The sequence below is a fragment of the Gymnoscopelus microlampas genome (genome assembly GCF_963454915.1).
Source record: "Gymnoscopelus microlampas genome assembly, chromosome: 20".
In the NCBI taxonomy this organism is placed as follows: domain Eukaryota; kingdom Metazoa; phylum Chordata; class Actinopteri; order Myctophiformes; family Myctophidae; genus Gymnoscopelus; species Gymnoscopelus microlampas.
Genome location: NC_139957.1, coordinates 30244561 through 30261429, shown reverse-complemented (window position 1 = coordinate 30261429; position 16869 = coordinate 30244561). Strand labels below are relative to the sequence as shown.

Genomic DNA, 16869 nt, shown 5'->3' with positions numbered 1-16869 from the left:
TGCTCTGTTGTATATTCTATACATCTTTATTATATATACACTTCAGCAACAAGGAGGGCCAGACAAGTAAATAGATGGGAGGGGCGGTGATAAGGAGGAAAATAAGACAAAAAGGAAAAACAGAACAAAGTGCCCAGCTCTGAAAACTGGCATGCTGCAGTTGTATGTCGGTCACCTAGCAACAAGTCTGCCCCATCACTTACCCCCAACACACACACACACACACACACACACACACACACACACACACACACACACACACACACACACACACACACACACACACACACACACACACACACACACACACACACACACACACACACACACACACACACACACACACACACACACACACACACACACACACACACATCTCCTGCTGTGCTCTCTAATTCAACAAATCTGTTCAGAATGTATGGCTGCTCTTCCAACAAAACGTATTCTGTACTGGGGTCTAAGGATGTGGGCCTCTGCCGAACACGCCACTCAGCCGCCCATTGACCACAGGGGCCTTTCTCTGCACACACTAAGGAGCTGGGGACAAAGGCCCTGAAAGCAGGGGCAGCTCCACAGAGAAAACATTTGCTTGTAATTGTGTTTGACTGCATAATGAAAATGATGTTCTTTTTTAATTTGGGCTTGTTAAGGCCAAACTATTTTCCTCCGGTCACCTGATTATTGTAAAGACGCATCCCCTCGCCTGCCCTGTGGGGCACTCAGGGCGGGGTGGGAGGGTGTAGCGGGGGTATTGAAAATGGTCCAAAGACCTCCCCACTATTTGCTATAACCCCTCTTGTGTTTCAAGTGTTCAACGACAACAACATAAATATGTAGACTCTTTTCATTACAGGATGGGAGCGAATGCACCAACAAGATTTGTTTTTATCTTCTCCATGCGCAGGGCAGATAATGACAGACAGGCGCACACAAGGACGGACACACACACACACACACACACACACACACACACACACACACACACACACACACACACACACACACACACAGGCACAAAGCCACACAGATACAGACACACACACACACACACACACACACACACACACACACACACACACACACACACACACACACACACACACACACACACACACACACACACACACACACACACACACACACACACACACACACACACACACACACAGCCCTGGCTTGCAACGCATTGAGAAGGTAGCATTCCTGGTGCTACTTCAGCCAAACAGACCATTAGCGGAAGCATCAGGCTTGTACCCCAAACAGTGCTTCAATGGACACATTCAGCTCCCTCCCCATCCCAATTTCCTGTTTTATTAACTGGAACTGTCCAAATTCATTTACTTTTCCACTTTTCCTTCTTTACACTAGCTAGTGGTGAAGGTGATGAAAATTCAGGTGAGCATCCAGTGTGTGTTGAAGTGAAGAAATTAAACCCTCTATTCTTAGTAAAACGGACCTGAGTTACAACTGTACACCTTTTTCCATCTACACCAAATGTCTTTGAAAAAATAGCCTATCTACAAGCTCAACGAGCACGTTGGGAGCTTGTAGATCGTCTGTTTTTGGCAAGTGTTCAAGTGGTTTTAATTGTTGCTTGAAAAGGTTGTGCCCTGCTTGGCACAATTTTGTATCTCTTAACCACATTAACCCTGGTGTGTTTTGTTGGGCATGTCATTATAGGCCAAAAAAATGTGAAAAATAAAACAGATCTACAAGCTTACAACACCTCTCATCGTGACGTGCTTTGAGGTTGTAGATCGGCTATTTTTGCTGTTCATCATACAGCAAAGTATATATGGCTTAAGCTTTTGGTGATCCAAGTTGTGAAAATTAACCACAAAAATAGCTAAAACAGATTGGCTATTTCTATTATTTGTTGTACGAGGAAGTATACACGACGTAAGTGGTTAACTTTCTCAGGAAAGTAAAACACATGTCTTTGATTTAGCACAACATCAGGGGACTCCTCCATACTACCCCCCATCTACATTGACTCATTTATCGCTTCTCATTGAATGTCTGATACCGTGAAAGGCATGTGAATCACCACAACACTGCAAGGCATCCTCTTGAAAAGCCAATGATAAGCACAGCAGTCAGTGCAGAGATGCTTCGTTCACATGCTTTCTTGATAATCAAACGCAGCTTGTATTTTACATGTTGGACCAAGTACATACACAATGTTTACGAGACAATGTTGTCCAAGCAAGGGGTTTGCTTTCAATGGGCATATTCCCAGTGACATTTAACAACATTAACCCGGACATCCCTGTTTTGGGCATGTCATTATAGGTAAAACATTAAAAAAAATGTTTAAAAAAATAGCAGATCTACAAGCTCGCTGAGCCTGTCGATTGCAACACTGTCGTATAAAATACAAAGAATAGAATAGGGCTTAAGTGATTTAAGCAAATAAGGTCCATACAAGGTCTGTTTCACTATAATCTGTGGAGAACGCAGCCTCTTTGGGTCACAACAGGTGTAAAGAGAATGGGTGTAAGTCCTCAGGGGTCAGACGTGACCAGCTAAAGTCTGAGGACCGTGTCACACTCGAGTGGCTCAAGGGCCTGCGGTAACACCCCTCGCTCCATTAACAAGTTTCATCACATTGACAAGACCTCCATTTCATTCGTTTTTCAACAGTGTCAACAAGTTGAGTGTATCTGTCTGCGGATGTTTCCAGGACTTTCACCGTCAGGACCCCAACTCTGACACCAATTAAAGAGATTACGTCTTAAGCCGAGAGGAAAACTATAGCAGTGTGTTGCCACGGTGATTGCTTTTGACAAGGTCACAAGGAACAGTGCAGTTGTGCATGACCTTAACAGACACATTTTTGTTTTTATTTCTCACAATCTTCCTAATGATGAAAATCATGAGGAGATGATTGAAACACACTTTAATTTATGATACGCACTAGGGCACACAATGAGACAAAATCCAAACATTGCTTGTTTCTGCACACAGTATGTGTGAACAATTATGGTCATCTGATTAGGCAAACAACAAAGAAATATCTGATCTGCTTACACTAACCCCTTTATATTAAGACCAGACATAAAAAAGACTATTAGTGCAGTGTACCATTATTGTTTTATTCTAGAGTATGTACCAAGAAACACATTTGTATTATTCTATACTGAATTGAATTCATTTTAGACATTTAGCTATTAAAGAATGACTTACAAGTTCAACCACAGAAAGTAGTTGATGTACGGTGAAAGAATTATGCCTGATGCCTGTTATGAAAATAGCTGATCTACAAGCTCAAGTGTCACATTGCAATGCACGTTGAGCTTGTAGATATGCTATTTTCAGTGTGTAAAACTGGCGTGCAACAAAGTATAAATGAGGCTTTTACAGATATAACCTGTAAAAAACATTTTAAAACCTGTCTGGGGAAGGAGAGTGCTATTAGCAACGATAATATTAATAGGGTTGTAGGTATATCCCTTAACAATGTTTAAGATAGAGAAACACAAGGTAAAATTATAAAATAAAAGAATTAGAACTCCTCAAAGTCATATGTCTACTACCAAAGATTGCCTCAAGTTTTTGTGTTTTATCAATATACTGTAACATTGTCCCCCATAATGCAAGGTCATACCATAACCTTGAAACATCAAAACAAACCAACTGAAAAACAACTATGCCAATTAATGTATAAGATAAATGTATATCTAGCATAATGCAGACAACCAAACCATCTGTCAGATGAACTGCCCCATCTACCATTAATGTCATATTTGGAATATTTCTTTAAACACAAATCTCTAATGTGCTGCTGGCTATTATAAATAATAATCGAATCCAGCTCTCTCACACACACACACACACACACACACACACACACACACACACACACACACACACACACACACACACACACACACACACACACACACACACACACACTCTCTGTGACAACATACAGTACATGCTGACGCACACGCATTAAAATATAATCACTTATACATAATGTTTTAGAAATGTGTATCTCAAAATAAAGTAATTCTTTAAACAGGTTGATTTAAAATCGAAAATGTAAGGCCATATATTTGTGACATTCGTAATTTAACTAAATGGGATTAAACAATTAATTTCTTCTCATAACATTATGATAAATAGCACATCATCAAATTAATTATTAGGATATTCTGGCTTAAAAACAAACAAAAACAAATATATTATTTATATTATTTACCATTATTTCCTGTTAAAAAACTAATTTAGGTTACCCATCCACAAATGTTCAATTAAATTGTTCAGATAGTTTTAAAAGAAAACAATAATGCAATTGAGACTAACACCACGTAATATGCAGCTTTAATTAACTTAAGTCTAGTTTTTTCACAGTAAGAGGTATGGCCTATTCATGATGACTTAACAGTATTGGCCCTATAGGCCCCCGATATGGCCCTATAGGCTATAATTCACAGAATTCACAGGTCTTTTAAAAAAAAAGTTTGGGTACCTCTACACGTTGAGTGTAAATTTAACTCTGAACGTATTTCAGAGTTAAATTAACAATCATGATTTTGCTGTGCAGTGAAGTACAAGTTTCCATAATCTATGATCATGTCCTACCTTGGTGTCGAGGGTATGATTCATTCTGAAACAGTTTTGTACGGTATGGGAGGACATTTAGACCTGACCTCCTACCCCACAGCATTTTACTTTTCGCGTGTTTTCACGTTAATTGGCCGCAGTTGAACTGCAAGCCGTAAATCAAGAAGTGCAGAGTGTATTAATGAGTTGGACCACCCAAGAAACAATTTTCTCTCCACTTTCTTGGTGGACAATAGAAGGACACTCGAGTCTGCCATCGCCTGAAAGCCATGAATGAACATTCACAAGAGCAGTGGTCCCCCGCTGTCACACTTTCAGCAGGCTAATGACTGCGCACAAGGACTGATTAAAGTATTTAAAAAAAGGTGAAGTATTATGAACAATAACAGAGATCATTGAATTTAAAGTTAGGCCACCATGTTTCCCTACAGCTTACATAATGCTACATGTGTGGGATGGAGGTAGACACAGGCTGACTTAACCAGGGCTCCAAGCAGCTGCAAACAACAGAAAAAGCATCCCAGTAGGGATGGGGGGGGGGGGGGGGGAGTATCATATAGAAATCATAACTGCCTGAACTGACAAAAAAAAAAAGAGTATGTTTTCATCATCATCATGGCATTAGTCTATACTATAGAATATAGACTAATGCTATTGACTCTATAGCATTAAAAATAAAAGGTGATTTTCTTTTAGAAACATACGTGTTTAGAGTTTCTTCTATTTATTTAATCTTCAAGAAATTCTTTACAGCTCTGTGATAAGTCGATAGTTAATGTTTTGAATGAATCAGAACGGTTTGCATCTTTGTTGCCATAGTCATTGCAGCTTGCTATTGCAAAAGAATGTTTACTAGTCTATGGGAAAATAGATTATCAGGGGAAATTGCAAAGCAAACTATCAAATTCGATTTATACAAAAGTTTGCAGTCTTTTTTAAGAAATCTCCTTTTCCACAAGCTTACCAGTTTATTGAAAAAAGAAAAGAAAAAACTGTTAGCCTAATTGTCTTTCATTATAACATCCCACAAAGCAAGACCAATAGTTACTAAAATACCAAGGCTAATGTTGATTAAATGTCTTTCCAGGGTACAAAAAGCATGTTTTACATAAAACATTCTTCAAGGGAACAGGAACATGGTAGTGAAAAAAAACAAAAAACATATCGTTGATGGCAGGGCCAGGCAGCCCAACTCAAGTGAAAGGCAAGAATACCACACAAAAAAGATACAAGACAGAAAAAATAAGAGTAAAGATAAAAGTAAGGAAACCCATCAAAGATCAACGTGCCATGGCTTCTAATCAAAATTAGACCCATTAAACTGAAAAAAGTTCCAACTACTTCCTAGACTCCATTGTCTATCCTGTCCCTTACACATACACTTCCCCATTAAATAATTTCCATTAATTCCAGATGAGTTTTTTCATTCTTATAGAAATACACAATGTCTCTGTGTTGCATGTAGGCCATAATACAGAGTGTTGTTGTTGAGCCTAGATTCTCTGTGATTTATTGTATGAAAATAAACGTAACTGACAGTTCAACACATTTCAAGAGGTACAGAATATAAATGCACCTCTGGAATGCGTAGCCATATAAAACAAATATATACTAGAACAAAACAAAATATTTGGGGTTTCAAGGTTGTATTAAAAGCCTTGGCTGTCCTTTCATTGCTCGTAGCTTTTCCAATGTGGTAAAATCCCAGTGTTTTTAAAATAAAAATAAACCTGTTCAGTCCATTTCTTATATATTATGTGTAAGTGTGGCTTACTGCACGACCCGTTGCATCAAGGCTTCTGTTTTCTTTTTCGCTCTGTCCTCTGCTGGGCAAGAGCAGCCCATGAGGAAGTCCTCTAGAGGATGAATGGCTCTTATAAGCGACTTTTGTTCTCCAACATTGTGGCTTCCAAACCGACATCCTTCTGCAGACAAAAAAGAAACATTTCCTGCCACACCTGTTGATGAATTGTGCATCTGTGTGAGGCTAGCACAGTAATAAACATGGTCTTTAAACAGCGTAACTGGGGGTCCAAAATAATGAATTTCCTCAGCTTGATAAGACTGGTGAGGGAATGGCAAGCACAGTTTGTAAATAATTAGAAGTAATCTGTCAGTTACAGAGGATATAGAGTATCATTTCTGGTTTGGATGCAATGGGGCATTTGTGCATCATGCTGATAGTACAGGATTCATGTCATAGTCTACTATTGTTCTGCCAAGCTAGCTTTCAGTCTAACAACACACATTTTAAGCCATGTCTCCCTGTTTTCACCAGAGGGTGTCAATTGGTGGATATATTTTGCCTACCACCCCCATGTACAACCACTCCTTTATTTATTTGTTTAGCAAGTACTAGACCATACCCGGTCGACGCATCCGTGGGGTGATATGCGCACATGATCTGGCAACCCGGGAGGCGACATTGTTTGACACATAAACGCTAAGAAGAAGCTGAGATTTGATGAAATTGAAAAACGGGCTTCACAGTTGCGTTCAGATGGTAATGGTCAATGGCTGTGTGCAAAATCAGAGCAATTGGTCCAGCCACTGAGGAGAACCGGGTTGTGACACCACTTCACCACTACAGAGGCTACTAGAATTATAGTAGGATATAAATATACAAGGACAGAGCACATTAATCAATGTTGTTGTAAATGTGCTTTGCATTACTTTGCATGAGTCTCAAACAATCGATCACTGTGTGGTGAAAAAACATATCACTACCAGAAAAAGGTCTCCGCCAGGTCAGGTAGGTTATTGTGGGCCAGCAATGTTCGAAATTCGTCAATCAGGATGGAATATGAAAAATCAGATCTATAGTCATGTGATCAGTCTTAATCACATGACTATAGACATAATGTGTACCGATGTGCTTGATGTTTGGACAAATTCTGTAGGAGTAATATCAAAAACCTTGTTTAGCAAAAATCAGCCTCCTGGTATAACAGGAAAATGTGAAAAGGGTGTTCCTCGGCCTAGTGGGAATGTGTATGCAAAGTTTCACGACAATCGGACACTGCATTCATGATTTGAGTGCTTTTACACTACAAAATCAGCCTAGGTGTTGTGTCCCTTAGAAAATGCCAGCCTGTTTGAGTGACTTATACTGTATACAATATTGTATGTCACAGTAAATATAGGAAAACAGAAGAGTAACAGACAGAATATACGTATAGTATGTCAAATACATACATAGAGGACTACAGACTCACAATCTACAGTTGTACATTTGTGATTTTATTTACTTTTACTTTATTTTATTCCATTTAGCAATTTATGCTATTTGCTGTTTTTTGTGCTATTTTTCACTATGGCTATTTTGATCTTATTGTATTTTTACTGTTGTTACACTGTTGAGGCTCCAAGCTAAATATTTGTGCTGCCTGCAATGTTGCCACAGCTGCAGCCTATATAGTAAGTATGTGACAATAAATATCTTGATACATTAAGTTAGTGTGTGGCATGTGTGTAATCGTTCTTAAAATAAATAAATTAAGCAACCTGGTGTGATTCAAAGCAATGAATACCTACACTATAGCAATGTGTACCTAAACTATAACCTACATGTACTGTATGAACCTCCTAATGAATATAAACCTCTGAATGCTTGTAACCTATGAACCTTCTAATGAATAGCTACGTATAACCTACATGTAGAAACCTTGAATGAATACTTACAACCTATGAACCTGTGAATGAACCCATAACCTCATGTATGAATGAATACTACTTTTGGACATCTGAATGAATACTTATAACCGATGAACCTATAAATGAATACCTATAACCGATGAACCTATGAATTCATAACTCTAAAAGGTTTTTGCACAGTACAATACATACAGTAAGAAAAGATCTGTTGGCTGCTTGAATTTATTCAACACCCCTTTAAGGACACTGGCAACAAACTCACAGAGCACAGGTCATGTAACTTAGAACTATTCCCATAGTAACCTTTCAGGGGTCATGGTAACAAACTTTAAAAGAAATATATAGCACATATTTAGTGGTAATCGTTGGACCATATAACAAGTGCTTGTTCGTAAGCTGCATTGGTTCAAGATACAGCGGTGGTCATGCAGCAATAATAGATACCTATAGCAACCTGCTAACTTGGTGCAGCTTTAGAGCAAGCATCTTAGATCAGCACCATTGTTTACCACAGACGATTCATTGAACGGTCTGGTGAGGTCAACAAATAACAAATACATTACAAGGACTCATGAGGTACCAAGGCAACAGCTGGATGAAGCGAGGAACACGACCCACTTGATCACTCTCCAGAATGGATGGCTTTTAAAATCCAAGGTCATAGCATTGCTTGATGTCAATTTATAAAGTGATGACATTAGAAACATTTTCACAATATCCAGACTAACTCAAGTATACATACAGTACGTTGGAGCTTGCATGCACAATCAGGGATGGAACTTGAAGACTGTGTGTTATAGATTTGTGGATGGTAGTGCTGTAATAGTGGATGCACTAGTGCAATACCACAGTTATAGGGAGTTACAAATGAGGATTTGAAATATTACTGTCGTGGAGGCAGTAATATTTCATATTAACGTATTTTATTTACGGTTTGTTTTCCTTTTCTTTAGAGATGAATGCAATCGCAGGAATGGTGCACAGTGTGACTTCAAATGTTTTTTAAATGAAAAAAATCACAGCATGGAAACTGAGCTCAGAAATCATTGCCAATGAGAATCTCAACAATAAAAGAAGAGGGTTGGTTTCTCTCCTTGCCTGTTCAACATCAATGAAAAAGGTGTCACAAAGAGACAACAGGCACGCACATCCTGTCCTGCTGGGCTGGGTGCTGGATCAAAAATTCATTAACATGAATTGAAATAACAATAAAATCCGCACAGATTTTATTGTTATTTCAAGATCAAAGCAGAACATATTTGTCAACAAGCCATCCTGTTCTGCATGGAATGGTCAATTTGAACACAATCTTTGTGCAGGACATTCAAGGAGTACACCCGAGGATTTTGTTTTTCTTTTGCTGCTCAACAAGGTGTCTGGAGACAGCAATCCTTTACGTGACCTTATTTTCAAGTAATGCCGAAAGGGGAAATTAAATCTTCTTGGCTGTAAAATCAAAAACAAAAACATAGTACACTCACTGACACTGTAGAGTGTCTGTCTGAATGACTTCCTATATTGGTTCCCTGAATTTAGATTGAAGATATCCTTTTTATTTTTCTGACCAGTACACAATCAAAGACTCACTATACACCAGGGAATGTACCAGAGACTACACATTCCTGGTATGTATTGATAAGCAAAATGCTCCACAGAGAATAGTGGGACACTTACACATTGTGAATGGCTTCTGACCTTGTCACATATGAATGCGCAAGTGAAGAAGTGTAAAAACACCTAACAATTCCTCACATGTAACCCATATAAACGTCTTTCTCAGTGACTGGTCTCCTAGTGATGAGTGATGGGGCCTGACGATGGAACAAAATGTTTTCTGGCACCTCTACACTCTAGGTAGTGTCAGGTTGCCAGACAATCGGAGATCTGTGCCTAGCGATACGCCTGGGGACTTCTAAATTCAATGTAGTTGCTATAACAGTGGCGAGAACAACCACTAACAAACCTACCAGTACTGTCACATTATGAAGGACCGCCCTAAAGATGTTGGATATTGTTTGACTTTTCTCTTCCATTTTTTTCTTTAGTTTATGGGTCCTCCCTGTAAGATGTAGGTAAGGACAATGCTGTGTGGAACTCTCCATGTCACCTTCTGTTCCAGGTTTGATTATTGCCCAATTAGCTGTCAAACATGGCTCCTTTTACATGAGGCTATGTTGAGTTTGTCACTTATACATTGCCTTTTCACTATATTTCCAATAACAAAAATAATGTGGCAGTTTGTCTATTTGGCTACCATTTCAGGCTAGACTCTGTCCAGAAAAGTATCAGTTAGTCTAGTGTACTAGTCAAGTTTCCATCCCTGTACACATTGAGTAATAACTCAAATAAGGTTTTGGACCATTGTTAGGAATACCATTATACAATAACCATGGCGGGTGTGGACATAAAAAGCATATGAAATGATAAACAAATTCTGTTTCAAGCGTCTATGTGGACATACATGGAAAGACATTCTAATAAAACAATGAGAAGGGCATGATGATGGGTACTCGTTAATGTGACAGAGTGAAACCCCCTGGTTGACTTCCTTTGATTAGTCCCTGCTTTAGCTGAAACCCCGGAAGAAGAGAATGTCTGGGTCCTGGGGGGGAGAAGATCAGGGTGAAGGTGAACTATCATGTAGAAACAGTGTGAGGGCTCTTTATACTTTGCCGTGCGACCTCACCGTGACGCAACATATATTTTTCTTTAATGGATATTCTTTATGTACATGTGTATGCATGTGACAAATTGAAGGAAAGTGTTGGGCCACCACGTCCACGAGCCACGAGGACAGTTACAATGAAGTCTATGGAACACCCTTCTAACAAAGGATATTCCCTCATTTGGTGTATTAATAATGATGAAAGAGCCTGCTTTCTGCGTTCAACTTGGTTGCAATCTGGTGACTGTATGATTCAGATCATTTTCATATTCAACAAATCATTCATTGACCCCTGGTGCCCTGTGGATGGGGGCATTGTCATCCTGAAAGAGATCACTTCCATAAGGATAGAAGTGTTTCAATATAGGATAAAGGTGATCGTGCAGCGTAACCTTTTTTATTTTCATTATTATTCTTGGGTATTTCTTGCTTTATTAGATAGTAGAGTATAGCGAGATAAGAAACCAGGTGAAAGAGAAGGTAGACATGTAGGACATAATGTGAGTCTGAGTCGTGTCCTAATAAAGTACCCTGTTTTGTAATGTTTTCTCTCGCCATCTTGATCCAAAATCAAAGTCAGCTAGGCCTGCTCAGCATTTTTATGCATTTAGCAGAAAACGATAGAATTTTAATTGCTTAATTGTATTAATGCAGTAACCTGTATGGAAGCATCTGCATTTGTTAATTGTTTCTCAACTCATTATTCTGTTTTTACCTTTAATTTGTCACTTGTCTGTATATATGTATGTACCTTGTCATTGTGTATGCTAGTATCTAGTGCGAATGCTGGCATGTGTGTAGCCAGTCAATGCCAGAAATTGCTTGTGCTTTTTTGTATGTTATATTAACACCTCATGACTGACAAAAAAGCAAATAATGAAAACAATTGTCAAAAAGAAAAAGAAAAAACAGTTATTTCTATTGAACTACACAGTCGTATGACAAAATATAAAGGCTTACCAGCAGTGACAGCATGCAAGGAGGATGGATCAATCATTCAGTGGATGCATGCTACTGACAGACTTCTAAACAGCATGCAAGAAGGGCAAGAAAGAGACACTTGGAGGTAGAAAGGGGGACAAACATTGCCACATTAAGTGGAGAAAAAGCCAATACCAACTGAGGGCTCTCCAGAGCGACAACAATATGACACATGTCTGCACAGGGTCACAAACGTTTCAATCTCACCACGGCCAACCGAAAGCCCAAGCTGACAGACAGACGAGAGACCATGCTTGATCAGAATAGACTGTGCAGGTACAAAAGAAAAACAATTTATCATCAGTCACATATCCATCAATACACATTCACAGTAAGATACAATACGTCGTTCTTTGGGGAATGGGACGAATGAAGAAAATTGCTGCTATGGATTGACGGAAGACAATGACAGAAGTACTGAACAAATAAGCCCTTGGAAGTGTGACGTTAATGCAGCTGTGCTTCAGAAAACCTTACACACAAGAGATAAGGTGAACAATCACGAGTGTTCTTTGAAAACTCGAAACTGAATGACAGGATAACAGCACCACTATGGTTGCTCAACTCGGCTGTGACATGGCCACAGCTGACAAGGCCTTTATTTCCTCCAAACAATGAAAAAAAGGGGAAAGACAGGAGTGTTGGCGTTAACGGGCAGCTGTCAAATACCACAGCTTTCCCCCACCACTGACCAATCGGTGCCATATATCAACCAAAACAACTGTGCTGACCAGAGAGCCACGGCTGACATTACATCTTCCAGATTCAGTGCAGAGGAATGACAGGACACAATATTTTGGTGTGAGAAAATGCTGATACAGCCTCTAACGAGGAAAGTTGCTGATGCTAATGAGTGTATCTGTGGGTTCTTAACAAGGCTGCCTCGTTTGGTGTCCTAATTTACAGTGAACTGCGTCTCAGGGGTGCAGGATAATGAGCTGGGATTCCCAGGGCAGTGGCTTGTGTAAGCCACCTCATGTGGGAGGGGTGCGGGGGGTGTCACTCACTCCTGCAGTGAGTGAGAGACAGACACTGAAAGAGTCTATGACAAAGTGAGAGAGCAAGGACATTTCTGATGCAGTGTCCATGTCTGTAGGTTGGAGAAGGGCACAGAGTGGAAGGGGGGAGGGGTGGGTGTGGGGTGATGGGGCTAGATGTCATCTCTCTCTGCCCGATCTGCTTGTTTGTACACTCCAATCATTGAATCACTATGACCATGTGAGAAACGCTTGTGTTCTCTGTGACAAACTGACCTCGGGCAACAAGTACACTCGCGAAAAAGAGAAAATGGAGAGAGAGAAGTAGAGAGAGGTGTAGAGAGAGAGAGAGAGAGAGAGAGAGAGATAGAGAGAGAGAAGGGTGGGGGGAGGCAGATGCTATGAAAGAAACGATAACTGCACAGCAGAACAAAGGCAAAGAGAAACGGTGCCCATGCAGGCTTGTTGAATGTCGTTTCCAATGTGAGATTTTAAATCGAGGGCAAATTCTGTCGGGTTTGACCCTGGTTATTGATACACCAGTCCAGCGTATCAATAAGCTATGAAATACTTAACTGTCCAGGAGAAAGATTTAATCTCTGAACGAGATTCCAAGCTTTTCTGTACAATATTTCTCCCTTTATAGGGCAATCATGAAAAGAAAACGGGTCCCTGGTGTGCTCTAAAGCAAATTAGTAAATACAGAGCTCAGTGACCTCGGTATAGAAACCATCCACAGAGCTAGCAGTGAGCCCTGCCACCCCCACCTCTTTACTGCTGTGTCTGCACTGCTGCATTAGTCAAGCTCAAATGGGTTTCCACCATGAGAAACAGAGCATGACATGCGCTGAACAATGGCAGGCAGATGACGGTCCAGCTCCATTTGATGATGGCGCGGCTGACGTGGCCGTGTTTTGAAGTGCCGGAATATAAGGCCAATGTGATTCATTAGCAGGCACAGGTGGCCTCAGACCTAATGACTCACATTTTATATTTCATTCACATGCAAACAGTTACATTATACATATATATACATTAAAGCTACTATTTTAATGAATTAAACATTATTTTGACCAATAAAGTATGTTAATAATACAATACAACTAGCACATCTGCAGTAGTTGGAGGTGGTCTTCCTACTCTACCATTGACCAAATTCAACCCCGATGTCGGGTAGGATACTACTTTACACGGCCGTAGATCCGCTGTCTTAGCTGTAGTTCGGACATTGTTACAATTTCCTCTTTTTGTTGAAAGAGTGTTAATAGCCAGAGTTTTGACTTTAAATTGAGTGTGATAATTTATCAGTGTATTAACTGACAAGGACATACGGTAATGCCATAAAAAGGCTCCCTAAGCAAAGTAGGGTAGGGTACACAATTAACAAATAGAAAACAGCTTGTGTACAGAACGTCAATGACCATTATACAAACATTTGAATTTGAAAGTAAGATTAAAATGTCTCAGTTCAAGTTCCATATCTGAATAACCACCATAAAATAACACAGATACAACAATCTCATAACTTAAAAGGAGTTGTGTAACTGTGCAACCAATTTCTTTCGAACAGCTACTGTTGGTATTTGTAACAAACTCTAATTGGCAGAGCTAATAACAGTGCCCCCCTCTGGCTAGCTGACTTGTTAACTGACAGGTTCAAGGAGAGTCTAAGACTGAATCAAATTTCACTCCATATCTAAATTTACATACAAAGGGTTGTGTAATGAAGTAAAATAGCGTGAGGCAGAAAAGGCTGCATTTAAAAGTTATCACAGATTTGTAGTAAAGACATCTGAAATTGGGGTGGTTAATGCACTAATAACCACTTTAGCATGTGGTTAGCAAGGGCCCGAGCGCCAATCAACTCCCCTCCTGTCTCCCTTCACTCAAAATTGAGAATTGCAAAACATTTTATAAAATCTGAAATTCCCTAACATGAAACATGAGCGTGATTAAGTCTGATAAAAAACACCTAATATTAAATAATGACTTTTCACCCTAAAAAATCTACACAGTAATGTCCAGTGTCAATTTAACCTTGAAAGTGAAAATTAATGAACACACATTAATTAACCAACAGATTTTTTACTATGCAAGTGTCAGTCTATGTCATCAAGAGCCACAACAATTTAAATTATACCTGATCTATTAACTGGACGCCACTGAGCACCGTTTGAACGTTTGACCTTCTAACACAGCTCATGACATTATGTTGACATTTACAGTAATCCCTCCCATGGCTCCTAATCCCAGTAGACTGCCCTGACCAATCCCATGGACTGCCCTGACCAATCCTCTGAGCTCTAGCCTCTAGCAGTAGTTCCCAAACTTTTTCATGTCAAGGACCCCTAAATCTATTTGGCCGCAGCCCGCAGACCCCCATATGAAAATATTTTGTGCCAAGGACCCCATACAAGATTTGTGAAACTAGAGGTTCGGGGCGCGTCGCATCGCCGATCCGAACCGATATGCCCATATATGGAGATCTCTGTATCTGTCAGTCCAAGTCCCTGTTATGCCCATATATGGAGATCCCTGATGTCATCAGAATATTACCATATATGGGCATTCCCGCTTTTGTGCCCATTTATGGAGCCGACTCATTTGTTTGTCCTGATGCCATGAGAAAAATGGAGGTTAGACAACAAACTCCATATTTGGGAATAGCTGCTTTACGAAGTCCTTATATGGTTATAGCTGAGTCATAGTGACATGAGCGTGAGGACGTGGTCCGCCCGCCCATTAGCAAATTTTCATATAGGATAGGATGTTTAAAAATATTAAAAAAAAATCACATTTATTTCAAGATTTAAAAAAAAATAGACCTTCAAGTTTCACATCTTGTGAGCTTGTATTGACTATTTTCAAATGTCCGATGTATTAGGGTTAAAGTACTGATTTTAACTTAACTACTGTATATTAGTGAGCAATATTACCTAATTTAGCTGGGGACCCCCTCAAGGACCCCTGGGGGTCTGCGCTACGCAGACCCCAGTTTGAGAATCACTGCTCTAACACACTGCATTCACCACAGAGAGACAGACAGACTGACAGACAGACAGACAGACAGACGGACAGGCAGAGAAGACAAAGACAACTCTGATATTCAGACAGGTCAATGACACCATGCTGTAGACTGAGTCCATGTGGCTGACAACAAGTCATGCAGCCATGGAAGAGCTGGTTGATTGTCATACATAGCGGATAGCATGAAGTCATGCACAACGCTTGAGTATGAATGCACAGTAGCCTGAGTGTGAATGCACAGTAAAAAGTGTTGATTTAAATGTTCAAAAACTTAAAAATTAGGTGATCTACAGCAATGAGCCTGTAGATCAGCTATTTTTGCTGTGCAACAGCACTGTATGATGAAAATGGACCAGTATTGTTGTTAGATTTACAGATTTACATCTAATAATGAATAATTGGTCCCCACTCCTTCATTTGCACATACGTGAAATTTGTCATCTGCATCCTAATTATTAGGAGCAGGATAAGTACAGCGGTCTGGGAGCAGTTAAGCCCAATGCATATTAAATCAGAACAGGTGAAAGTTGTTCGGTTCGGCGGGGCCAAAACTACAATATGACATCATTCAGAGGTTCGGGTGGGCGGGATCAGAACTAGGGTTGGGATCCTTTAGGTTAGGATCTTAACGATTCCGGTTCCTCTTAACAGTCTGATTCCTTAACGGTTCCCTTTAACAATTCCTATAGGGCAGGGGTCTTCAATGTTTTTCAGGCCAAGGAGGCTCAGAGAGACATAAAACAGGGAGCCCCAATACATACTGGATTCATGTTAAATGCAAACTTGACCCTTGGCTATCCGACAAAGATTGGACAGCCCCCCTGCAGTATCTCTGAGGACCCCCTAGGGGTCCCGGACCCCCTGTTGAAGACCCTTGCTAAAGGGAGTTCCAAATGGACCCTTACAGGTGACAAGTGGTCCAAAGGTTATAAACTATAAAACACAACAGACCAATAAAGAAAGGGGCAGGGCAAAGTTACACCAATTAACAACAAT

The 16869-nt window shown here is 40.0% G+C and overlaps 1 protein-coding gene across 2 annotated transcripts in view; it reads right to left on the bottom strand.

The window, feature by feature from the left end:
• Positions 1-5476: 5476 nt before the first annotated feature.
• Positions 5477-16869, bottom strand: part of ppm1aa (protein phosphatase, Mg2+/Mn2+ dependent, 1Aa) — a 31165-nt gene continuing 19772 nt past the window's right edge. The window contains exon 6 of one of the 2 annotated variants that reach the window (XM_084044386.1): positions 5477-6494. In XM_084044386.1, coding sequence (XP_083900512.1) covers positions 6444-6494 — 51 coding nt within the window. In that variant the 3' untranslated portion in view covers positions 5477-6443. Of the gene's footprint in view, positions 6495-8459; positions 10826-16869 lie in introns of those variants that run through there. The other variant, XM_084044387.1, reaches the window with a different exon arrangement.